At 44.7% G+C, this 26,256-nt stretch overlaps 1 protein-coding gene across 4 annotated transcripts in view; it reads right to left on the bottom strand.

The window, feature by feature from the left end:
* The window catches only part of LOC134343512 (cilia- and flagella-associated protein 45-like), a 48,962-nt gene that overhangs the window by 3,887 nt on the left and 18,819 nt on the right, over positions 1–26,256 (bottom strand). For all 4 annotated transcript variants that reach the window (XM_063042240.1, XM_063042241.1, XM_063042242.1 and 1 more), the window contains 7 exons: positions 22,892–23,036; positions 22,251–22,421; positions 18,874–19,052; positions 17,565–17,694; positions 15,455–15,601; positions 5,995–6,108; positions 4,253–4,446 (listed from right to left, as the gene is read on the bottom strand). In XM_063042240.1, coding sequence (XP_062898310.1) covers positions 4,253–4,446; positions 5,995–6,108; positions 15,455–15,601; positions 17,565–17,694; positions 18,874–19,052; positions 22,251–22,421; positions 22,892–23,036 — 1,080 coding nt within the window. The remainder of the gene's footprint in view (positions 1–4,252; positions 4,447–5,994; positions 6,109–15,454; positions 15,602–17,564; positions 17,695–18,873; positions 19,053–22,250; positions 22,422–22,891; positions 23,037–26,256) is intronic.

Below are 26,256 nucleotides of genomic sequence, written 5' to 3'. Positions count from 1 at the left end.
AGTGATCTAAGTTCATTACAAATATAAAACACAAAATAATTGATTGCATAAGTATTGACGTCCCTTTAATATGACACACCAAATCATCACTGGTGCAGCCAATTGCTTTTGGAAGTCACAAAGTTAGTTAAATGGAGATCACAGTGTGCAGTCAAAGTGTTTCAATTGATTGTAGTAAAAATACACCTGTATCTGGAATGCCCATCTGTTGGTGAGTCAGTGTCCCGGAAGAAAGTACACCATGACAAAAGAATACTCCAAGCAACACCACAAAAAGGTTATTGAAAAGCACAAGTTGGGATATGGATACAAGAAAATTTCCAAGTCACTGAATATCCCTTGGAGGACAGTTAAATCAATCATCAGGAAATGGAAAGAATATGGCACTGCTGTAAATCTGCCCAGAGCAGGCTGTCCTCAAAAACTGAGTGACCGTGCAAGAAGGGGACTAGAGAGAGAGGCCACCAAGAGACCAATGGCAACTCTGGAGGAGTTACAAGCTTCAGTGGCTGAGATGGGAGAGATTGCACATACAGCAAGTATTGCCTGGGTGCTTCATCAGTTGCAGCTTTATGGGGGAGTGGCAAACAGAAAGCCACTGTTGAAGAGAACTCACATGATATCTTGGCTAGAGTTTTCAAGAAAGCATGTGGGAGACTCTGAAGTCAGCTGGAAGAAGGTTCTATGGTTTGATGAAACCAAAACGGAGCTTTTTGGCATCAGACTAAATGTCATGTTTGGCATAAGCCAAACACCACACATCATCCCTACCATGAAGCATGGTGGTGACTGCATTGTGCTGTGGGGATGCTCCACTGCAGTAGGCCCTGGAAGGCTTGTGAAGGTAGAGGGTAAAATGAGTGCAGCAAAATACAGGGAAATCCTGGAGGAAAACCTGATGCTGTCTGCAAGAGAGCAGCGACTTCGGAGAAGATTTGTTTTCCAGCAAGACAATGATCACAAGTATGAAGCCAAAGCTACACAGGAATGGCTTAAAGCAAGAAAGTTAATATCCTGGAGTGGCCAAGTCAGAGTCCAGACTTCAATCCAATTGAGAATATGTGGCTGGACTTGAAAAGGGCTGTTCACTCACGATCGCCATGCAATCTGACAGAGCTTGAGCAGTTTTGTAAAGGGGAATGGGGGAAAATTGCAGTGTGCAGATGTGCAAAACTGATAGAGACCTATCCACATAGACTCAAGGCTGTAATTGCTGCCAAAGATGCATCTAATACTGACTTGAAGGGGATGAATACTTATGCTTTCAATTATTTTTTGTTTTATATTTGTAATGAATTTAGATCACTTTCCAGAGATTTGTTTTCACTTTGATATGAAAGTCTTTTTGTGTTGATCAGTGTTAAAAGAAGCCAAATTAAATCCACTATGATTCAATGCTGTAAAACAATAAAATATGAAAACTTCCAAGGGGGGTGAGTACATTTTATAGGCACTGTATAGGTGGGTAGGCTGGTGTCAGTGGTGCATGGGGCAGTGAAGGTAGTGCTGTAATGCTGTTGCTAATGGCCCCTTGCTGACAGGGACCAGGGTATGAAACAGAGGGACAGAGGGATGTGCACAATACTGGCCGCCACAATGCAGGAACACAGAAGAGGACCTTCAGCCTGCAATGCCTCCGCTGAACCAGGTGCCAAATTAAACTAACTCTCTTCTGATGCAATGCTTCATTTCCTGCACATCCTTTCATCTGTCTGAAAACCTGAAACACCACTATTGTATCAGCTTCCATCTCTCCCTCTGGCAGCCCCTTCCAGGCATCTACCTCTCTGTGTGAAAAAGAGCTGTCCCAAACCTCGCCAATCACCTTAAGTGCACGCCTGCACCTCTAGTATTTCCAACCAGACACAATGACTCTAACTATCTAACCCCTCCACATTTTAAATCAGATCACCCCTGTAATGAGGTGACCAGAATTGCACACACTGCTCCAAGTGCAAACTAAACCAAGTTTTATACAACTGCAACATTACTTCCTTGCTCCTCGGCTCTCCACTCTCATTGGGAAGAAGATACAAAAGCCTAAAATCATGTACCATCAGGCTCAAGGACAGTGTCTATCCTGCTGGTATAAGACTATTGAAAGGTTCCCTGGTACGATAAGAATAACTCTTTACCTCACATTTACCTCTTATAAAGTTGCAGCTTAATATCTACTTGCACTGCACTTCCTCTGTACCTATTACACTTTATTCCACAATCTATTACTGTTTTTATCTTGTTCTTCTACAATCCATTATGTAATGAATTGATCTGTATAAATGGTAAGCAACACAAGTTTTTCACAGTATCACAGTACATGTAATAATAATAATAAACCAATTCCAATTACTCAGTGCCCTGACCAATGAAGGCAGGCATGTCGTACACCTTCTTTACCAATCCATAGAATCATTGAACACCACAGCACAGAAACAGGACCTTCAGCTTATCTAGTCCATGCCGAACTATTAATCTGCCTAGTCCTGTAAATGTGCACCCAGACCATATCCCTCCATACCCCTTCCATTCACGTACCTATCCAAATTTCTCTTAGACATTGAAATCAAACCCACACACACCACTTTCACTGGCAGCTCATTCCACACTCTCACCACCCTCTGAGTGAAGAAGCTCCCCCTCATGTTCCTCTTAAACAATTCCCCTTTCACTCTCAGCCCATGACCTCTTGTTCTAGTCTCACCCAAGCTCAGAGGAAACTCACAAGTCACTTTCACAGTGCTGTGCATTTGGACCCGAGGTTTGCTCAGTATATTAACTGTATACTTCCTCCTTACATTTGACCTGTAAAGAAGGGTGTGATAGCACAAGGGAACTGTGTACATGAGGTTTGCAGGGCCGTTGATTTCACTAAAAGATACAAAGTTCTGTCAGACGGATGCAGGGAGGATGTTCCCCTGGCGTGTGCACCCAGTTCGAGAGTCAGGGGTGCAGTCCCTGAGTACTTTGGACAAGAATTCCTCAGCATGGTGCTGCTGAATAATTGGAATAGGTTTCCCAGGAGCTCTGAGAGGTTCAGTCACCGTGGTAGATAGATTTGGCAATAGACAGAGATAAGGGGACAGTTGAGGAAGTGCATTATATTCACCAGGCCTCTGAGTATTTGTGGACAAGTCAGTGGTGAGAAGAGGATTCACACAAGATCTCCGGTGGTGGACTCTAGAGCCGTGAAGAGCCTGGAGAAGATGTTGGCAGTGAAGTTGAGGGGAGAGCCAGCCACATGACAGGAAAGAGATCAGGCCAGCGGCAGGGCACTGCACTGTGTTCAAGATGCTGGCATTGGGGAAGGATATGAAGTCCTCAGACAAGGCTCAGAAGACAATAATTGGGGCAAGAGATTTCACCTTGAAGGTTGGGTATGATAGCACGATGGGACATGGTACACAGAAACGAACAGGCTAAGGTATGAGGAACATTTGATGGCTCTGGTCCTGTCCTTGCTGGATTTCAGAAGAATGAGGGAGATCCCAACAAAACGTTTTGAATATTGAAAGACATAGATAAAGTGGACATGCAGAGAACGTTTCCTAATTTGGGAGTCTGGGACAAGAGAGATGAGGAGGAATTTCTTTAGTCAGAGGGTCTTGAGTCAGTGGAATTCATTACCACACACGGCTGTGGAGGCCAAGCCACTTGGTGTACTTAAAGCGAAGCTTGATAGGCTCTTGAGTAGTAAGAATATCAAAGGTTACGGGCTCCAGAGAATGAGAATGAGAGCGATAACAGATCAGCCATGATGGAATGGCGGAGAAGACGCACGAGCCCATACCCTAATTCTGCTAGTATATGCAGAATTATGATTGGACTGAAGAAGCAGAAGATGCCCTCTGTGTCATGAGGCATGACTTAGGACAGGAGGCAGAGGACACTTGTCCCTATAAGCAGATAGATCAAAGAACTCAGAGTATCAAAGATCTGAGGTTTTGGAAAATATACCATACAGCAAGAAGAGAGGTGAAAACAGAACATATAACAGTACAGCACAGTGCAATGTTGTGTCAAACACTATCACAGTACAATGTGACAAACAATATCAGAGTACAATATTGTGACAAACAATACCACAGTACGACATTGTCACAAACAATGGCACTGTTGAACTTCGAAGCCAATTTTGGGCATCTGAATCAGAGGGAAGGGAAAACAAATGTTGTCTCCCCAACCTGAAGCTAGACTGCAGGAAAGGTTTGAGCCGCACTGTGCAGCTGGACAAGGAAGAATATGGCTTCCTTACCTGAGCACTCTCTCGAACTCCTGCCGTTCCTTGGTGGCCTGCACAGCTAGGAAATGCTGCTTCTGTTGGATTTGGCTTACGCGGGATTTCTTCAGCTCCTCATTCAGTTTGGCCTTCTTCCGCTCGTCCTCCAACTCTTTGCGCCGCCACTCACGCTCTGCCGCCTCCTGGCTTCGCTTGGCGCGCAGTTCATCCTATGCAGGACAGACAGTTTATAGGATGACGAAGGAGTTGGGAGCTTCATTTCCCTCCTTTCAGGTTGTAGAGTGTATATGTCGTCTGCTGTATCTCGGTCCCTCTCTCTCAGGGGGATATCTACACTGACCGATGCCTCTCAGGGGGCTATCTGTACACTGACCGGTGTTGCTCAGTCCGTTTGCTAGATGGCCGTTGACCCTACGAGAGGGTTCATCCGCCCTTTGACAGGTCATGTTTTTCGTCCTGCAGGGTGTCTAGCCACCTTCCTCACCAGGCAAGCCTGATGGAGGAGCTGGTTTAGTCGCTGACCACATGACCATGCGACAGGTAGTACTGGGTTACATGGTACCAGTAGCACTCAGACGAGTGACCTGACCAGTGTCTCTCAGTCCCTCTCTCTCAGTGGGATATCTGTACACCGACTGGTTTCACTCAGTCCCTCTCTCTCAGTGGGATATCTACACTGGCTGGTATCTCTCAGTCCCTCTCTCTCAGTGAGATATCTACACTGACCAGTGTCTCTCAGTCCCTCTCTCTCAGTGGGATATCTGTACACCGACTGGTTTCACTCAGTCCCTCTCTCTCAGTGAGATATCTACCCTGACTGATATCTCTCAGTGGGATATCTGTACACTGACCAGTGTCTCTCAGTCCTTCTCTCTCAGTGGGATATCTGTACACCGACTGGTTTCACTCAGTCCCTCTCTCTCAGTGGGATATCTGTACACCGACTGGTTTCACTCAGTCCCTCTCTCTCAGTGGGATATCTACACTGATTGATATCTCAGTCTCTCTCTCTCAGTGGGATATCTGTACTGACCGGTGTGTGTGTGTGTGTGTGTAAAACACTCTGCCGGGGGGGGGGGGGCGGGGGTGGTAGAGACAGATGTGTGTGTGTGTGTCTCTCTCTCTCTCTTTCAGGGGATATCTGTACACTGACCGGTGTCTCTCAGCCTCTCTCACTCAGGGAGATATCTGTACACTGACCGGTGTCTCTCAGTCCCTCTCACTCAGGGAGATATCTGTACACTGACCGGTGTCTCTCAGTCTCTCTCACTCAGGGGGATATCTGTACACTGACTGGTGTCTCTCATTCCCTCTCTCTCAGTGGGAAATCTACACTGACCCGTAAGTATGTATTATGTATGTATGTATCTCTCTCTCTCTCTCTCTCGTAGATATCTGTACTGACCGGTGCCTTTCAGTCCCTCTCTCTCAGGGGAGATATCTACACTGACCAGTGTCTCTCAGTCCCTCTCTCTTAAGGGGATGGCTGTACACTGACCAGTTTCACTTAGCCCCTCTCTCTCAGGGGGATATCTGTACACTGACTGGTTTCACTCAGACCCTCTCTCTCAGGGGGATATCTGTACTGAATATGTCTCTCAGTCCTCATTTCTATATGTGCTTTGCTAATCAGTGGAAATAATATCTAATTGGAAGGCTGAGGTGCATGTGTTTTTGGACATATCTGCACTGTTTCCTGGAATGATTTCTGTGTTCGTAGGATGCCAAGTAATTTTTTCTGCTGCTGTTACACTTACCTGCTCGGCCTTGACATCGTGTGCACGTTTCTGCAGAGCCTGGAGACGAGCAATTTCTATCGCCTTCTCTCGTCTCAGACGTTTCTGCAACTCCTCATATTCAGCTTCTCTTTTCTAGCAAGGGATACAAAGACAGGAGACAAGTAGACACAGAGTGAAACTCCCTCTCACTGTCCATAACACACTGCCAGGACAAGGTTTAGACACAGAGTAAAATTCCCTCTACACTATCATAGTCATAGTCATACTTTATTGATCCCAAGGGAAATTGGTTTTCGTTACAGTTGCACCAACCAAGAATAGAGTATAAATATAGCAATATAAAACCATAAATAATTAAATAGTAATATATAAATGCCAGGAAATAAGTCCAGGACCAGCCTATTGGCTCAGGGTGTCTGACCCTCCAAGGGAGGAGTTGTAAAGTTTGATGGCCACAGGCAGGCATGACTTCCTATGACGCTCTGTGTTGCATCTCGGTGGAATGAGTCTCTGGCTGAATGTACTCCTGTGCCCAACCAGTCCATTATGTAGTGGATGGGAGACATTGTCCAAGATGGCATGCAACTTGGACAGCATCCTCTTTTCAGACACCACCGTCAGAGAGTCCAGTTCCATCCCCACAATATCACTGGCCTTACGAATGGGTTTGTTGATTCTGTTTGTGTCTGCTACCCTCAGCCTGCTGCCCCAGCTCACAACAGCAAACATGATAGCACTGGCCACCACAGACTCGTAGAACATCCTCAGCATCGTCCAACAGATGTTAAAGGACCTCAGTCTCCTCAGGAAATAGAGACAGCTCTGACCCTTCTTGTAGACAGCCTCAGTGTTCTTTGACCAGTCCAGTTTATTGTCAGTTCATATCCCCAGGTATTTGTAATCCTCCCACCATGTCCACACTGACCCCCTGGATGGAAACAGGGGTCACCGGTACCTTAGCCCTCCTCAGGTCTACCACCAGCTCCTTAGTCTTTTTCACATTAAGCTGCAGATAATTCTGGTCACACCATGTGACAAAGTTTCCTACCGTAGCCCTGCACCCAGCCTCATCTCCCTTGCTGATGCATCCAACTATGGCAGAATCATCAAAAAACTTCTGAAGATGACAAGACTCTGTGCAGTAGTTGAAGTCCGAGGTGTAAATGGTGAAGAGAAAGGGAGACAAGACAGTCCCCATACACTCCCAGGATATGGGCTAGACACAGAATTATTATTCCTTCTAATTATTCCTAACACAGTCCCAGGCCGCTTGTTACACACAGAGTGAAACTCCCTCAACACTGTCCCATCACACACTCCGGAGTACGGGTTAGACAGAGTAAAGCTCCTATGTGCTGAACTGGTTTATCGATTGTAAGATTGCAGCGCCCCCTGTGTGGAGTCCTAGGGCTCTGTGAGATGGAGCCCAGAACTGGAGATTGCAGAATGTTTTACAGCAATTTGTGCTGGTCCGACAAGGAAAGGAAAGTACTAATTCATGGAGCTGGAGTAAACCTGGTACATTCGAGAAAAGTTAGCTGCTTGCAGAAGGACAGTAGGTGGAGGTAGAAGAGGAGGGAAGATCACGGCGCTGCCTGACCTGATTCATTCGAAGCAGCTCGATGAGTGGTATCACAGCAACAACCTTGCACTGAATGTCACTAATTGATAGTGGATGTCAGTAAGAGAAAGCTGAGGAAACACACACCAGCCCTCAGCGAGGGATCGGCAGTGGAAAGGGTGAGCAGTTTCAAGTCCCAGGGTGTCAACATCTCTGAATATCTATCCTGGGCCCAGCATATCGATGCTATGACAAAGAAGACACAACAGTTTCTGTATTTCATTAGGAATTTGAGGATTCTCACAATCTACAGGTGTACTATGGAGGGCATTCTAACAGGTTGCATCACTGTCTGATATGGAAGGACAACTGCACAGGGTCGGAAAAAGCTGCAGCATGTATAAACTCCGTCAGCTCCATCATAGGGAGCACTGAGGCCATCTTCAAAAGGTAATGCCTCAAAAAGGCAGCATCCGTTATTAGGGACACCCGTCATCCAGGACATAACCTCTTCTCATTGCTACTACCGAGGAAGAAGTACAGGAACCCGAAGACACACATTCAACAGCTTCTTCCCCTTCACCATCAGATTTCTGAATGGACAATGAAGCCATGTACCCTACCTCACTAATCTTTTTTCTTTCTTTGCTCTTTTTGCACCACACATTCAATTTAAAATTTTTAATGTATATATTTCTCATTGTAATTTATAGTTCTTTATTATGTATTTCTCTGTACTGTTGCAGCAAAATAACAAATTTCATGACAAATGCCAGTGATATGAAACCTGATTCTGATTCTCTTTCCCTCGACCAACTGCTTATTCTGCTTCCTTCAGAGAAACCGGGTGAAAGAGGTTTATCTTAAACTGAGACTCTGGTAGGGTGCACGCAAGGAGCTCTCGTGGTAATTTCTTGACAGCAGCAGCTAATACCTGGAAAGCAGAGACACATGTCTGCCCGACACTAGGTGATACAATTACAATCATTAAATAGCAGTCAGAATGAAAGAAGCTCATGCCTTTTATCTCTAGTCTGCTTACTTACTGCACGGTTCCTTGCCTCCATCAGAGGAGATTTATGGCCCATTTTCCCATTAAAAAAGCTATAAGCAACGGTATAAACCTAGGTAAACTGAAAGTTTTTAACGCGGATAAGTCACCTGGACCAGAACGACTACACCCCAGAGTCCTGAGAGAGGTTGCTGAAGAGATAACGGATGCATTGGTCATGATCTTTCAAGAAACACATGATTCTGGCATGGTCCCAGAGGACTGGAAGATTGTAAATGTCACTCCACTCTTTTAAAAGGGAGAAAGGCAAAAGAAAGGCCAGTTAGCCTAAACTCAGTGGCTGGGGAAGCGTCCGAGACTATTAAGGATGAGGTTTCGGGATAATTGGAGACTAAAGATAAAATAAGTCAAAGTCAACCTGGTTTCTGTTAAGGGAAATCTTGCCTGACAAATCTGTTAGAGTTCTTCGAGGAAGTAACAAGCAGAGTGGACAAAGGAAAGGCAGTGGATGTCATTTACTTATATTTTCAGAAGGCATTTGATAAGGTGCCACTAATGAGACTGCCTAACAAGATAAAATCCTATGGAGTTACAGGAATGATACAGGCATGGATAGAGGAATAGCTGACAGGCAAGAGACAGTGAATGGGATAAAATGGGCCTTTTTCTGGTTGGCTGCCAGTGATTGGTGGTGTTCCTCAGGGATCAGTGTTGGAACCACGACTTTTCACATCGTCTGTCAGTGATTGGGATAATGGAATTGATGGCTCTGTGGCAAAGTTTGCGGACGATATAAGGGTAGGCGCAGGGGTAGGTAGTGCTGAGGAAGCAAGGTGATTGCAGCAGGACTTAGACAAATTGAAAAATGGGCAAAAAAGTGGCAGATGGAATACAGTGTTGGGATATGTATGATAATGCATTTTGATAAATAGAACAAATGTGCAGACTATAATCTAAATGGGGAGAAGGTTCAAACATCAGAAGTGCAGAGGAACTTAGGAGTCCTCGTGCAAGATTCCCAGAAGGTTAATTTACAGGTTGATTCTGTGGTAAAGAAGGCAAATGCAATGTTGGCATTTATTTCAAGGGGATTAGAATATAAAAGCAAGGAGGTAATGCTGAGACTTCATAAGACACTAGTCAGGCCACACTTGGAGTATTGTCAACAGTTCTGGGCCCCTTATCCGAGAAAGGATGTGTTGTCATTGGAGAGAGTCCAGAGAACGTACGCAAGGAATGAAGGGATTAACGTATGAGGAGCGTTTGGCAGCTTTGGGCCTGTATTCACTGGAATTTAGAAGAATGTGTGGGGATCTCATTGAAAACTACTGAACATTGAAAAGACTAGATAGGGTGGATGTGGAGAGGATGTTTCCTGTGAGGTATCCAGAACTAGAGGGCACAGCCTCAAAACTGAGGAACGACCTTTAAGAAGAGGTAAGGAGGTTTTTTTTAGCCAGAGAGTAATGAATCTGTAGAATGCTTTGCCACAGATTGTGGTGGAGACCAATTCCATTAAGTCGGAAGTTGATAGTTTTCGGATATGGCAAGAAGGTAGTTGTATGGAGTTGTGGGATCTGGGATCAGCCGTGATGAAATGGGGGTATCAGACTCGATGGGCTGAATGGTCTAATCATGCTCCTAATCTTACGGTCGTTATGTTCATATAAATTACAGTGTGAAAAATAAGTAAGTAGTGCAAAAAAAAGAGCAAAAATACTGAGGGTTCAGAGATTCCATGTCTGATCAGGTATCTGATGACAGAGGGGAAGAAGCTTTCCTAAAATGTTGAGTGTGTGCCTTCAGGACCCCTGGGAGTAGGAAGGAGAGGAGGACACGTCCTGGGTGAGGAGGGTCCTGAACGATGGATGCGCTTTCTTGCGACATCGCATTTTGAAGATGCCCTCGATGATGAGGATGCTAGTGCCCATGATGATGGAACTTACAACCTTCAGCAGCTTTTGAGATAGGTTGTCTCAGTGCCTGACAAGAAGTCACACATTACTTATAACATTTTCAGTTCAAAATAAGCCAGGAAACCACAACAGGAAAAGCCAAAGTTCATCTGCGATCTACCGAGAAGCAAACGCTGAACGTTAAATTACTTCAATCAACAAGGTTTCACTATACACTGACACTGTGAGAGCTAAAAATATAATGAGCTGCATCATTTATTGTCACACCTGTGGCCTTGAATACAGACCCACGCGTGCTCGGTTGAATAGAGACCCTCGCGTACCCGATTGAAGAGACCGCGCATGCCTGTTTGAATAGAGACCCGCACGTGACCGGTTGAATAGAGACCAACGTATCCCGGTTGAATAAAGACCCACGTGTGTCTGTTTGAATAAAGACCCACGTGCGTCTGTTTGAATAAAGACCCACATGCGTCTGTTTGAATGAAGACCCACGTGCCCCGGTTGAACAAAAACCTACGTGAGTCTGTTTGAATAAAGACCCACATGCCCCGGTTGAACAAAAACCTACGTGAGTCTGTTTGAATAAAGACCCACGGACGTCTGTTTGAATAAAGACCCACGTGCGTCTGTTTGAATAAAGACCCACGTGCGTCTGTTTGAATAAAGACCCACGTGTCCCGGTTGAACAAAAACCTACGTGAGTCTGTTTGAATGAAGACCCACATGCGTCTGTTTGAATAAAGACCCACGTGTCCCGGTTGAACAAAAACCTACGTGAGTCTGTTTGAATGAAGACCCACATGCGTCTGTTTGAATAAAGACCCACGTGTCCTGGTTGAATAAAGACCCACGTGTCCTGGTTGAATAAAGACCCACGTGCGTCTGTTTGAATAAAGACCCACGTGTCCTGGTTGAATAAAGACCCGCGTGTGACCGGAGTTTTTTTTCTTTTTTTCTCATATTTAAATCTTTTTTATTAATTATTATTGAAAATCAACAACAAAGAAAAATACATCAAGATAATCAAGACAACGTATCCATATGTAGAATAAGAGTTAAACTATCAACCAAACTGAACAGTTTATCAATAATAATAAAAAAAAACCCAAAATGTTAAAGCTATTTTTTTTGGAAAAAAGAAAGAAAGAAAAAAGAACCCCTACTAACTAAAACAAAAAAAAACCCCTAATAACAAAAAAAACAGGGAAAAAAACCCATTTGGAGCACAAACCCGGAGCTATGCACCATACAAGCTTCCATTAAAAAAAGACATCATTCCACCAACCAAATCCATATATCCGAGCATCAGAAAAGGACCATCCTAATTAACTCAAATCAAATGATAATAACGGCAAAAGACCCCCACCTTTTCTCGAAGTCAAATCTAGGATCAAAAGTTTGACTTCTAATTTTTTCTAAACTAAGACATAATATCGCCTGAGAGAACCATTGTATCAAAGTGGGAGCAGAGGCATCTTTCCATTTTAATAAAATAGCCCTCCTAGCCAATAATGTGACAAATACAATTACATGTTGGTCTGATATAGAAATACCATGAATATATTGAGGAATTATACCAAACAAAACTGTCAATTTATTAGGTTGTAAATTGATTTATAAAGCTCTGGAAATTGTAGAAAAAAATAGATTTCCAAAACTGTTTCAGAACAGAACACAACCAGACCATATGTGTTAATGTAGCTATCTCAGTTTTACATCTATCACACTGACTATTTACATTAGGAAATATTTCAGACAATCTCTCCTTTGTCAAATAACAACGATGTACAATTTTAAATTGAATTAGAGAATGACTGGCACAAATCGAAGAAGAGTTGATCAACTTCAAAATTCGCGGAACCAGTCCTCTGTTATCAAGGTCACGTTAACCTCTCTTTCCCAATCTTGCTTAATCTTAAGTACAGGATAGTTATCCTGTTGTAATAGTAAATTATAAATTTTCCCAATGAAACCTTTCACTAAAGGTTCATTTTTAAAATAATATCTAACAGGTCAGAGTCATTCTTGTAAGAAATGTCTGACCTGAAGATATTGCAAAAAATATGAGTATGAGAGAGAATATTTAGTTCCTAATTTCTCAAAGGACATCAATCGGCCTTCTTGAAACAAATCCATAAAGGAAAAAATTCCTTTATTCCTCCAAAGAGAAAAGGTAGGATCACTAAGTGAAGGTTTCAATAAATAATTTCAATAAATTAAACTAAAAAGGTTAAAGTTTTTAAGATTAAGAAACTTACGAAACTGGTACCAGATTCGTAATGATTGCTTAATCATAGGATTTATATTTAAAATAGAAATTTTGGCTAATTGTACAGGTAAAGGAGCTCCTAATAACGAAGTTAAACAAAATTGTTTCACAGCTTTCAATTCCAGATCAACCCATGGTGGTCGTTCATTTTTATCGATCCAGTATAACCAAGAACACGCGTAACGTATATCTAACCGCCCAATAATACATTCATAAATTAGGCAAAGTAAGACCTCCATCCTTTTTTAATTTTTGTAAATGACATCTTCCAATTCTTGGTCTTTTATTATTCCAAATAAATTATTCCAAATAATAGAATCAACCTGATCAAAAAACTTCTTAGTTAGAAAAATAGGAATATTTTGAAATACATATAAAAATTTTGGTAAAATCATCATGAATTCGACCGACTAACGAAAGTGTAAGTGTATTCCATCTAGAAAAAAATTGCTTCATAAAATCCACTAGGGGAACTAAATTAGCTCTATAAGGGTCTCCATAATTTTTAGTGATGATAATACCTAAATATTTAAAAGAATCCGTAACTTTAAAAGGAATGTCATCATATATAAAAGCAGAATCATTTAAAGGAAGTAATTCACTTTTATGCAGGTTTAATTTATATCCCGAAAACAATTCAAATTCATTTAATAATTTCAATAAACTAGGAATAGATTCTTCAGGATTTGAAACATAAACCAAAAGATCATCCGCAGAAAGGGATATCTTATGAACAGTCTCATTTATAGAAATTTCTTGACTATTTTTAGTTTCACGAAGTGCAATAGCCAAAGGTTCCAACATCAAATTAAATAACAAAGGGCTTAACGGACATCCTTGTCTCGTACCCCGCGAAAGTCGGAAAAAGGGGGATCTACAATTATTAGTAATAACAGTGGCAATAGGGCTTTTACATATCAATCTAATCCATTTAATAAAATTAGTACCAAAGCTAAATTTCTCTAAAACTTTAAATAGATATTTTCATTCAACTCTATCAAATGCCTTTTCAGCATCTAGAGAAACAACACATTGGGAAGTCTTAGAGAACGATGAGCATATAATATTTAGCAGTCTCCGAGTGTTAGAAAAAGAATAACGGTCTTTTATAAAACCTGTTTGATCCTGAGAAATAATTTTAGCTAGTACATTCTCCATCCGATTAGCCATTATTTTTGAAAGAATTTTAGCATCTACATTTAATAATGAAATAGGTCTATATGAAGCACAATCAGTAGGGTCTTTATCTTTCTTAAGAATTAAAGAAATAGAAGCTTCATAAAATGTGGAAGGTAACTCTCCTAGCAGAAAAGAACCTTTAAACATTTCCAACATATAAGGAGTAAGCAAATCTTCATTTTTTTTATAAAATCCTGCAGAAATACCATCCAATCCAGGAGCTTTACCAGATTGTATTGAAAGAATAGCTTTCTGAATTTCGCTTTCAGTAAAAGGAGCATCAAGAATTTGCTGATCTTCAACAGATATTCATCAATCTTTTGTCAAAAGGCATACATATTAGAAGGGTCAGCTGGAAACTGGAGCTGGAGTTTTGAATAAGGACCCACGTGTGACCAGAGGTTTGAACTGTATTCAATCTTTCACCATCCGTCTCCCACTTTCCTTCTATCCCTCTATCCTTCTCATCTGCTCCATATAACCAGTCCCTTCTCCTCTTTCCCTCTACACAATGCTCCCTGCCTTTAGGTCCCCATTTACTTGTTTACCCCATTGCTCTATTCCTTCAAACCTGAGACCCCCACCCTCTCACTCCATATTCAGTTCACTTCCCCCTCACTCTGCATCGAATCTCTCAGTCCTCTTTGTCCATTTGCAGACTTCCCTCTCTCTCTCCACACTCAGTACAACAACCTCAACTCTCATCATCACCCCAGTCATCCCCTCGAGCCCCACCCTCTCAGTGCCCCATCACTTCTTCCCTCACCATTTCTCCTCTGCTCTCACTGCCCCACAACCTTCTCCATTCTCCCCACTCCCACAACTTCACACAGTACCCCTCTGTCTTAAGTTAATTTTAATTTATTTTATTTTGTTTAGAGATACAGCACAGTAACAGGCCCTTGCGGCCTAATAAGCCAGTGCCCATCCAATTTTACCCATATGGTGAATTCCCCTACGAACCAGTACATCTTTGGAATGTGAGGGGAAACTGGAGCACCGAGAGGAAACCCAGGTGGTCACAGGGAGTGTGTACAAACTGCTTCCTTACAGATATGGAGGGAATTGAACATGGGTCACTGTCACTGCAATAGTGTTATGCTGCACTTCTCCAGCCTGACTCCCTCCGCATTCACTGGGCCTGCTTCCTCTTCTCTCAGAGAATGATCCAAGTTACGTCATCACTCGAATCAAGCATGATATTCTCCCAAGGGGTTATTCCCGAAATGGAGAACCCTAGTGTGTGACTTTATTTAAGGCTGATGCACATACGATGCTTGACAGATTGGGGTCAGGGCCCAGTGGCTTAGCATCCAAAACAACTGGGGACCATTCACTCCCATCATGATGTGTCATCTCTACCGCTGAGTTCGTTGTCAGGTTGCTCTTAGTCTGGAGCTTCCCCTTGACCTTAGCGCCATGGGTGACCTTACCAGACAGCATCGCTCTTGGGATCTCAGAAACTCACAAGACTCTCAACCACGACAATGTGATGACCCTCAGAGACCCCCCACACACCCCCAGCCCCTGCTGCTCACCATCTTGGCATCCTGGAACTCGCGAACCTTCTGGTCAGCGACGCGGTCCTCTTCCTGCAGCTGCTCCCTCCTGCGCCACACGGCTTCGTTGGCTGCCATAACCTCCTGGTGGGTCTGGGCCTGCTTTCGTCGCTTCTCCTGCAAATTCTGGATGGGTAGAGACCACACCCGTGCACCATCAGTTTACAGGACATGTCACTCAGGGACTTGGGCTATATGTATATATTCTTTGTTGTGTGACTGTATGCTTACTGCTATCTTATGGGTGCCTTGTGCTGTGTGTGACTGTTGGTACTGTCTGTTGCACCTAGGTGTTAGAGGAACGCTGTTTTGTTTGGCCGTATTCATGACAATTAAACTTGAACTTGAATAATCCAGGTGGTTGGGGAGAAGGGGATGGAAAGGGGAAGGGGAGGGTCAGACAAGAGGAAGACACATGGTGATGGAAAGGTGATCAGATACTCTCAGTGGCCTCTTTATTAGGTACACCTGTACATTAATGTAAATATCCAATCAGCTAACCACATGGCAGCGACTCAATGTATAAAAGCATGCAGACATGGTCAGGAGGTTCAGTTGTTGTTCAGAACAAACATCAAAATGGGGAAGAAATATGATCCAAGTGACTTTGATCGTGGAACGATTATTGGTGCCAGACTGAGTGGTTTGATTATCTCAGAAACTACTGATCTCCTGGGATTATCATGCACAACAGTCTCTAGAGTTTACACAGCATTGTCTAAAAATTAATAAAAAGTGCAGTGAGCAGCAGTTCTGTGAGTAAAATGCCTTCTTAATGAGAGAAGTCAGAGAAGAATGGCCAGACTGATTCATGCTGACAGGAAACTGACAATAACTCAAATAACAACAACATGCATAACAACAGTTCTGCGCAGATGAGCATCTCTGAAAGCACAACACATCAAACCTTGAAATGTAGAGGCTACAGCAGCAGAAGACAATGAACATAGACTCAGTGGCCGCTTCATTAGGTACAGGAGTTGCAGGAGTATTAAAGTGCCCACTGAGTGTAAGTAAGAAGGCAAAGAGAAGCAGGAGGAGGATGAGGTGGGGAGTGGCAAGGGCAGAGGACAGAGGGGTGGCAAATGCACTGGTGGTGGTGAAGAGTGAAGTGGTAGGAGGGGCAGAAGAAGGGAGCAGAGGAGTAGACGGGTGGTGGGAGGTGTAGGAGATTGGGACAAGGGGAGGAGGGGAAGACTGGGTTGAGCAGTTTCTGTGGGGGGGGGGAACTGTTAGCAGTTCGAGTCAGAGCCTGCATCAGGAAGGAGTAGTGGGAAAGGCAGACAGGGAAGAGGAGGGCCATAAGATCATAAGACAAAGGAGCAGAAGCACCCAGTTGGCCCGTCGATCTGTCTCTACCATTCCATCTTGGCTGATCTATTCTCCCTCTCAACCCCATTTCTCCTGTGTTTTTCCCGTAACCTTTAACGTCCTTACTAATCAAGGACATATCAACCTCCACTTTAAATGTACCAAATGAGAGAAGTGGATAGGGAGGACATGAGGAAAGGATTACATGTGCAGAAGTGGGCAAAGGAGAGGACGATATGGAGGATGAGAGAGTGGGAGAAAGCTGGGTTAGGGAAGGCAGACAGAGGGGGGAAAGAGGGTAGTGAAGGGGACTTGGAGGAAAGGAAGGAGTGGAAGGTCAGGTGAAGTGAGGGGAAGTTCAAAGTTCAAAGTAAGTTTATCATCTTAATTTATATATGTCACCATATACCAGTCTGAGATTAATTTTCTTGCAGGCATTCACAGTAGAACAAAGAAACACAATAGAATCAATAAAAAGCTACACACAACAGAAGACTGACAAGCAGTCATTGTGCAAAAGAAGACAAACTACAAATACAAAACAAATGTTTAAAATAGTACTAATACTGAGCCCATGAGTTGGCAAGACATTGGAAGTGAGTTCAGAGGTTGTGGAATCAGTTCTGCATTGAGATGCGTGAGGTTATCTACACGGTTCAGGAGCCTGATGGTTGGTGTGGCAAAGGAAATGACAGTTGGGTAAGGAGTATGGGAACAGGAAGGGAAAGGGTGGCAGCTGAGTGTGGGGGCAGAGACTGCAGAGGTCTCTTCTTCTAACCTCTAAATCCTCCTGATGTAGTTGTTCCATGGCCTGCAGCCTGTCCCTAGCCTCCAAGGCCTTGACTTCCTGCTGCAGTATCCGCTCCTTCTCCTTCTCCTCTATCTGCTCGATGATGTGAGCTTTGGCCCTGCCACAACAGTTGAAACAATGAGAGCCCTCCTCACATTATCCCAATCCACCATTTTCTCTCCTATAATACTCCGTTCACTCCCTCTCCTCTTTCTCTGACCTCTCTGCTCTTCTCTCCAGCCCTCTTCTTGTCCATTTACCCTCCCCTGTCATCTCTCTTCTTCCCAACCCCCATCTATTTTCTTTTGTCTGTCTTATCTCATTCCTCCGTGCTCTCTTCTATATCCCACTGCACTTTCATAATCACATACTTTCTCAGTCGGTTTCCCTCCCTCTCTCTGTTCCTTCTGTTACCAAGGTCTCACTTTCAATTCACCCCTGATTCTCTCCCCCCATTGACACTTCTCCACTATCTCTCAATCTCCTCACCTCTCACCTCAGTCCATCCTCTCCTCCCATTGACACTTCTCTGCTGTCTCTCAGCCTTCTACTCACCTCAGTCCATCCTCTCCCCCCATTGACACTTCTCTGCTGTCTCTCAGCCTTCTACTCACCTCAGTCCATCCTCTCCTCCCATTGACACTTCTCTGCTGTCTCTCAGCCTTCTACTCACCTCAGTCCATCCTCTCCCCCCATTGACACTTCTCTGCTGTCTCTCAGCCTTCTACTCACCTCAGTCCATTCTCTCCCCTCATTGCCACTTCTCTGTTGTCATGACCTTCTCCTCACCTCAGTCCATTCTCTCCCCCCCATTGCCACTTCTCTGATGTCATGATCTTCTCCTCACCTCTCACCTCAGTCCATTCTCTCCCCCCCACTGCCACTTCTCTGATGTCATGATCTTCTCCTCACCTCTCACTTCAGTCCATTCTCTCCCCCCATTGCCACTTCTCTGATGTCATGATCTTCTCCTCACCTCTCACCTCAGTCCATTCTCTCCCCCCCATTGCCACTTCTCTGATGTCATGATCTTCTCCTCACCTCTCACCTCAGTCCATTCTCTCCCCCCCATTGCCACTTCTCTGATGTCATGATCTTCTCCTCACCTCTCACCTCAGTCCATTTTCTCCCCCCATTGACACTTCTCTGCTGTCTCTCAATCTCCTCACCTCAGTCCATTCTCTCCCCCCATTGACACTTCTCTGTTGTCATGACCTTCTCCTCACCTCTCACCTCAGTCCATTCTCTCCCCTCATTGCCACTTCTCTGTTGTCATGACCTTCTCCTCACCTCTTACCTCAGTCCATTCTCTTTTCTCTTGTACTCGATCTCGTCCTGCATCTTTAGAGCTTTCTGACGATCTACCTCCATCATTGTGTCCAGTCGCCTATCCTCTTCCAACATCTCCTTTGCAATCTGGTCCTTCTCAAGGATCTGGGCATCACGGATCGCGTGGCATTTGGCTCCAACAATGGTCTAAAGAAAAGAATCACACACACAATCATTGAGAGTGAAGCCTATCACATGGGTCACCCTCTCCTTCGTAAGTTCAAGTTCGACCAAACATCGTTTCTCAGGGGCCAAGGGGAAAAACACAATACATAGTCACACAGAGCACACAGCACATATAGTTTTGATAGCACATGCAGCCACAGAACACAAGTCCCTGAATTCAAAGTTCGAAGTATCTTTTAAATCTATGTTCATACAATGTATGTCACCATAACAACCCTGAGATACATCTTCTTGCTGACATACTCAGAAAATCTGAGAAGCACCTAACAGGACAACCAACCAAAGTGCAAAAGACAACAAACTGCAAATATCAAGATAAATATAAAAGAAATAATAATAATAATGAATATAAAAGCAATAAGTATTGAGAATATGAGATGAGGAGTCCTTTAAAGTGAGTCTATAAATTGTGGGAACAGTTCAGTGATGGGGTGAGCCTGATAGTTGAGGGGTAATAACTGGTTCTGAACCTGGTGGTGCAGGTCTTGAGGCTCCTGTATCTGCTTCCTGATGACAGCAGCGAGAAGAGAGCATGGCCTGGGTGGTGAGAGTCCTTCATGATGGATGCCGCTTTCGGTGACAGCACTCCATGTAGATGTGCTCATTTGGGGGGAGGGCTTTACCTGTGATGGACTGGGTCATATTCACTACATCATGTTGGATTTTCTACTCAAGACCATTGGTGTTTCTATACCAGGCTGTGATGCAACCAGTCAATATACTCTCCACCACACATCTATAGAAGTTTGTCAAAGTTTCAGATGTCATACCAAATCTTCACAAACTTCTAAGGAAGTAGAGGCACTGTTGTGCTTTCTTCATAATGACATTTACATGCAGCGCTCAGGAGAGGTCTTCTGAAATGAAGACATCATGCAATTTAAAAATGCTGACCCTCTCCATCGCTGATCCCCTGATGAGTGACTCATGGAGCTCCAGTTTCCTCCTCCTGATCTCAACAATCAGCTCCATTGGCACTGGAGTTATACAAGAGGATAGTCACTGAGACAAGTTTCCACATTCTTCGGTACTGATATAACTGAGGCCTGCTTAAAGCAGGTGGGTACTTCAGACTGCCAAAGCGAGAGGTTAAAGACAGTGGTCAACACACCAGCCAGCTGATTAGCACAGGTCTTTCATACTTGGCCAGAGAAGCCATCTGAGCCAGATGCTTTCCCTGGGTTCACCTTCTTGAAGGATGCCCTCATGTCAGCCTCAGAGACTGAAATCATAAGGACGTGGGGGGTGTGGCAGATCGTGAAGGTTCCTCCATGTTTTGATGGTCAAAGCGAGCATAGACAGCATTGATCTCATCTGGAAGTCAAGCCCTGTTGTCACCTATGTCACGTGGTTTCTCTTTGCAGAAGGTGATCACATTCAAGCCCTGAGCATACATCCTTTAGTCTGGAATTACTTCACCCATGACATGGCTTTCCAGAGATCATACTTGGACCTCTTGTACCTTACTTGATTGAGAGACCCAAATGCCACTAATTGGGCCTCAGCATTTGCAGGTCTCATGGTACATCTAGGGCTTCTGATGAGGGAAGACTGAATGATTTTGTGAAGACATACTCATCTGCGACTGTTTTTGTTTGAGTGGCATGACCTGAAGGTTGATTCACACAGCAGTTGCTCATCTCACACTGGGACAGCCGCAGACAAAAGCAATCCAGCTTGTATTCCAGGGAGAGCAGTCCGCCCCCAACCCAGCACAGAGTCCAGTGTGCTCGCCATGCCTCTGTTCTCTCCCACACTGCCTTGGGCACCTCCTTCCCTGGATAGCTGTAAAAGGTGACACTGCAGCACGAGGTCCTCACCAACACCCACTCTGAGACTCCTCACTCTTCCAGAGCCATTACCTTGATCTATAGCCCTATCTCACACTGCCACTTAGGGCCTCATCCCCTCCCTCACACCACCTCTCAGTGCCTCGTCCCCTCCCTCACACCACCTCTCAGAGCCTTGTCCCCTCTCTCACACCAGCTCAGAGCCTCGTCCCCTCCCTCCACCTCTCAGAGCCTTGTCCCCTCCCCATCACCACCTCTCAGGCTTCGTCCCCTCCCTCCCTCCGCCTCTCAGAGTCTCGCCCCTCCCCCCGCCTCTCAGAGCCTCGGCCCCCTCCCCATCCCACCCTGCTCTCCCTCACACCACCGCTCAGGGCCTCGTCCCCTCCCTCCACCTCTCAGAGCCTTGTCCCCTCCCTCACACCACCTCTCAGTGCCTCGTCCCCTCCCTCACACCATCTCTCAGAGCCTCGTCCTCTCCCTCACACCACCTCTCAGTGCCTCGTCCCCTCCCTCACACCACCTCTCAGGCCTCGTCCCCTCCCTCCCTCCGCCTCTCAGAGTCTCGTCCCCTCCCCCCGCCTCTCAGAGCCTCGGCCCCCTCCCCATCCCACCCTGCTCTCCCTCACACCACCGCTCAGGGCCTCGTCCCCTCCCTCTGCCTCTCAGAGCCTTGTCCCCTCCCCCATCACCACCTCTCAGAGCCTCGGCCCCTCCCCATCCCCACCCTGCTCTCCCTCACACCACCTCTCAGAGCCTCGTCCCCTCCCTCACACCACCTTCTCAGTGCCTCGTCCCCTCCCTCACACCACTCTCAGTGCCTCGTCCCCTCCCTCACACCACCTCTCAGAGCCTCATCCCCTCCCTCCGCCTCTCAGAGCCTCGGCCCCTCCCCATCCCCACCCTGCTCTCCCTCACACCAGCTCTCAGAGCCTCGTCCCCTCCCTCCGCCTCTCAGAGCCTCGGCCCCTCCCCATCCCCACCCTGCTCTCCCTCATACCACCCCTCAGGGCCTCGTCCCCTCCCTCACACCGCCCCTCAGAGCCTCGTTCACTCCCTCACACCACCTCTCAGAGCCTCGTCCCCTCCCTCACACCACCCCTCAGAGCCTCGGCCCCTCCCTCCGCTTCTCAGAGCCTCGGCCCCTCCCCATCCCCACCCTGCTCTCCCTCATACCGCCCCTCAGAGCCTCATTCACTCCCTCACACCGCCCCTCAGAGCCTCGTTCACTCCCTCACACCACTTTGCCCTTCCTCACCTGGTTGATCTTTCTGATCTCGTCCTCCTGCTCCAGCCGCATGCTGTTGGCTTTCTCCAGCAGGTAGAGGGCCCGGTCACGTCCCCTCCCTCACACCACTTTGCCCTTCCTCACCTGGTTGATCTTTCTGATCTCGTCCTCCTGCTCCAGCCGCATGCTGTTGGCTTTCTCCAGCAGGTAGAGGGCCCTGTCACGTGCCGCCTCCTCCACATCAGTCAGCCTCTCATTCTTCTGCCTCTCCATCTCCTTGGCCCGGATGAAGCCTTTCCGAACAGCTGACAACTCCTGGTTGTAAACACGGGCAAACAGGGCAAGTGATGGTGGTAGGAGTGGCTCACAGCAGGGGGAGTGAGAAAGGGAGATTGGAGTGGCGGGAGGAGCAGAGGCTGAGAGGTGAGTGGGGTGAGGGGGTGAGGGGAGGTGAGAGGTGGTGAGGAGGGGGTGAGAGGGGGTGAGAGGGGGTGGTGATGGCTTGGGAGAGAGGTGGCAAACTAGGGAGGACGAGCAGGTGACAGGCAATGGCGTGCTGAGAAGGGAGGGTGCAACAAGAAATATGAGTTGTGGAGAAAGTGAGAGAAAGAAAGCTAGTGGCAAGAGATGACACACGGAATGGTGGAGGAACTCAGTAGGTCAGGCAGCATTTATGGTAGGTGAGTGAACGGTCAATGTCTCAAGCTGAGACACCCTCTCTGCCGACAGGGTGTACAGGAGGGGTACTGTGGTCTTTGTGTGTCACTGATGGGGCTGTCACCTACCGCAGCTTGCATTTTCTCTGCTTCAATGGCTTTTCTCATGGCGTGCCGCTCCTCCTCACTGACTACCCGGGACTCTGCCTTTATTCGCTCAAAATCCACCGGACTCATGACCAGTGTCTTGCCCGATGGGTCCTCTGAGGGGATACTGGCATGGAGACAGAATGGGAGAGGGGAAGTGAGTGAGAGAGGGAGGAGCAGGCAGCGGCAGACAAGGAGGAAGGTTGCAGAAGGAAATCGGAAGAAAAGTAGTTTCAGGGCAGGGTGAGATTGAAAGAGGGTATGAGGGGAAGAGAGGGGAGGGGGAGGGGGAGGGGGTACTGAATGAGATGGACCAAGGGAGAGAGTGGGGATCTGGAGATGAAAGACAGGAGAGGAACTTCAAGTTGTAGATAGCAACAAAAGTAATTCAAATCGAAAACAGGAAATTAGGAAATTGCAAAGTGAAATTGATGATATTTATATGTTGGAAACTCAAAGAAATTTTCTTTACCTGAGACAAAAGAATTATGAAGTAGGAGGTAAATCAGCTAGATTATTAGCATATAAATTACGAAAACAACAAGCAGACAATACAATTCATAAAATAAAGAATCCAAAGACAAAGCTTGTGGAGAGTACAATAGGGAAAATTCAAGAGAGTTTTGAAACATATTATCGAGAGCTGTACTCCCAACCCCGGGCCCCCAATGAGCCCTATATAGACAGTGTATTGAATTTTTTAGATCTACCTAAACTTACAGATTTACAAAATGAAAGTTTATTAGAACCAGTAACTGTCAAACAACTGAACGTGGCCATCTCTAGGTTAAAGGCTGGAAAGTCCCCGGGTTCTGATGGGTTTACCTCAGAGTGGTACAAGTCCCTGAAGACACAGTTAGCCCCATTACTACTTAACACCTTTAATTGGATCTTGCAGAGAGGAGAAACTCCACCTTCCTGGAGAGAAGTGATTATTTCAGTTATTCCTAAAGAGGGTAAAGATAAACTAGAATGTGGCAATTATCGGCCAATTAGTGTTCTTAATTTAGATTACAAACTATTTACATCTATATTAGCGCGCAGATTGGAAAAGCTTTTACCTGGCCTAATCCATTTAGACCAGACTGGATTTATTCAACAAAGACAAACACAGGACAACATAAGGAGAACTCTGCACACATTAGAACAGGTTAATAAGAACGAGACAGAGACAATGGTAGTAGGATTGGACGCTGAGAAAGGTTTTGATTCGGTTAGTTGGGCATTCCTATACAGAGTGTTAGGAAGATTCGGCTTTCAAGAAAGGTTTATTAAAGTAATTCAGACTCTATATGACAGCCCTACAGCCCGAATTAAGATAAATGGGGACCTCTCTGACTCCTTCATTTTAGAGAGAGGCACTAGACAGGGATGCCCAATTTCTCCTCTCCTTTTTGCACTATATATTGAACCACTTGCCCAACTAATAAGACAGAGCGAAATCGTAAAAGGTATCAAGGTGGCAGGGATTGAACAGAAAGTGGCGTTATTCGCAGATGATGTTTTGGTCTGTCTGAGTGAACCAGAAAAATCATTTATAGGATTGTTTACACTGTTGGATGACTTTGGGAAAATATCAGGTTATAAAATAAATGTAAAGAAAACGCAGGTTATGTCCCTAAATTATACACCATCCAAAAAATTGCACGATACATACGATCTTAAGTGGGAAGCTAAATCATTAAAATATTTAGGAATAACCCTGCCGAAGGATCTTTCAACACTGTCACAGGTAAATTATGGGCCATTAATCTCAGAGATAAAAGCAGATATGCATAGATGGAAGCTTATCCCCTTTTTAAGTTTAAATTCAAGGATAAATACTATAAAAATGAATATTCTTCCTCGGTTATTATATCTTTTCCGTACTTTACCAGTGGAGGTGGATGATAATCAATTTAGGGAATGGGACAAATGGATTTCCCGCTTCATTTGGCAAGGAAGGAAACCTAGAATTCGATATAACACCTTACAGTTAGGGAAGGAAGGAGGAGGTATGGTTCTTCCTTGCCTGAGAAATTATTTTTATGCCTCACAGATAACCCCTCTGTTATATTGGTGTAATAGAATATAAGGCTAGATGGAAGGAAATAGAATTTGGATTAGTTGACAGTTTTCCTCTTCAGGCCTCAATAGCTGACAAAGGATTGATGGCCCAGTTGGAAAAATTTAATAATGCTTGGATAAATCTTACATTAAAAGTATGGCAGAAGGTGGTTAATTCATGTGGAATTAATAACATGTTAAAACTCTTTAGATGGTGTGCATATGATACCGAATTCCTTCCCAACAGAGGAGATAAAAGATTTGAGCTATGGATAAAGAAAGGTCTTACAACCTACCTCTCATTTATAGATAAAAGAGTATTACAAAGTTTCCAAATCCTGCAGGACAAACATGGCCTAGAACATAATGACTTTTTTAGGTACCTTCAAATACGAAACTATGTTAACCAGAGTTGTAGATATACAGACCTATCAACAGTAGAATTAGAATTTTTCAAGATTCTGAATTCGGCTTGCAGTTCAATACCTAGTAAACCAGTTTCTCGCCTAGATAATGCACTCTCCCATGCTAAAAATGTAAATACACTGTATATTAAAGAGAAGTGGGAGAAAGAAGCAGGGTTGGTACTTTCAGAGGAGGCTTGGGGGAAAATCTGCAGCTTTCAATGGTCCTCGACTAATTCTTTGACTTGGGAGAGAACATTGCTGGAAAAACATTATAAGATACTTCAAGACCCCATATCAGGAAAAATATAAAGATACAAATGTGATGTGTTGGAGAAGGAGCGGCTCCAAGGAGGCAAATCATTTTCATATTTTCTGGGATTGCCCTAAATTAAGTCTATTTTGGGAAGGTATTCATAGAACATTAGTTAAGGTACTTAGGTCCCAGATACCTCTGAACTTTGAGACGCTCTATTTGGGGCATGTATTGTTCCTTGAACAGAAGGAAGATATAAAGTTACTGCAGGCCCTCTTAGCGGCAAGTAAGAAATCAATCACTAGAAAATGGCTAAATCCAATACCACCTACATTAGAAGATTGGTACGAAATTATCTTGGAAATATTTAAAATGGAAAAGTTGACTTACTCCCTGAGAACTCAAAAAGAAACATTTTATCAAATCTGGAATAAATGGATTGAATATATAACCCCAATGCGAGCAGACTTTAGATGACTCTCCTAATGATTTATATTGCTCTTCTCATCAACACAGTAATATTGCTAACGTAAGCACCCCTAGTCTAAATGTTTGTTTTTTTTTTGGAAAATAGAGAATTAACACAAGTAAAGGGAAAGATTTGGGAAAGGGATAAAAAAAAATGAAAAAATTAAGTAAAT

Source organism: Mobula hypostoma, chromosome 3 (assembly GCF_963921235.1).
Source record: "Mobula hypostoma chromosome 3, sMobHyp1.1, whole genome shotgun sequence".
NCBI lineage: Eukaryota > Metazoa > Chordata > Chondrichthyes > Myliobatiformes > Myliobatidae > Mobula > Mobula hypostoma.
The sequence above is the reverse complement of the archived record's forward strand: the minus strand, read 5'-3'. Positions and strand labels throughout refer to the sequence as shown.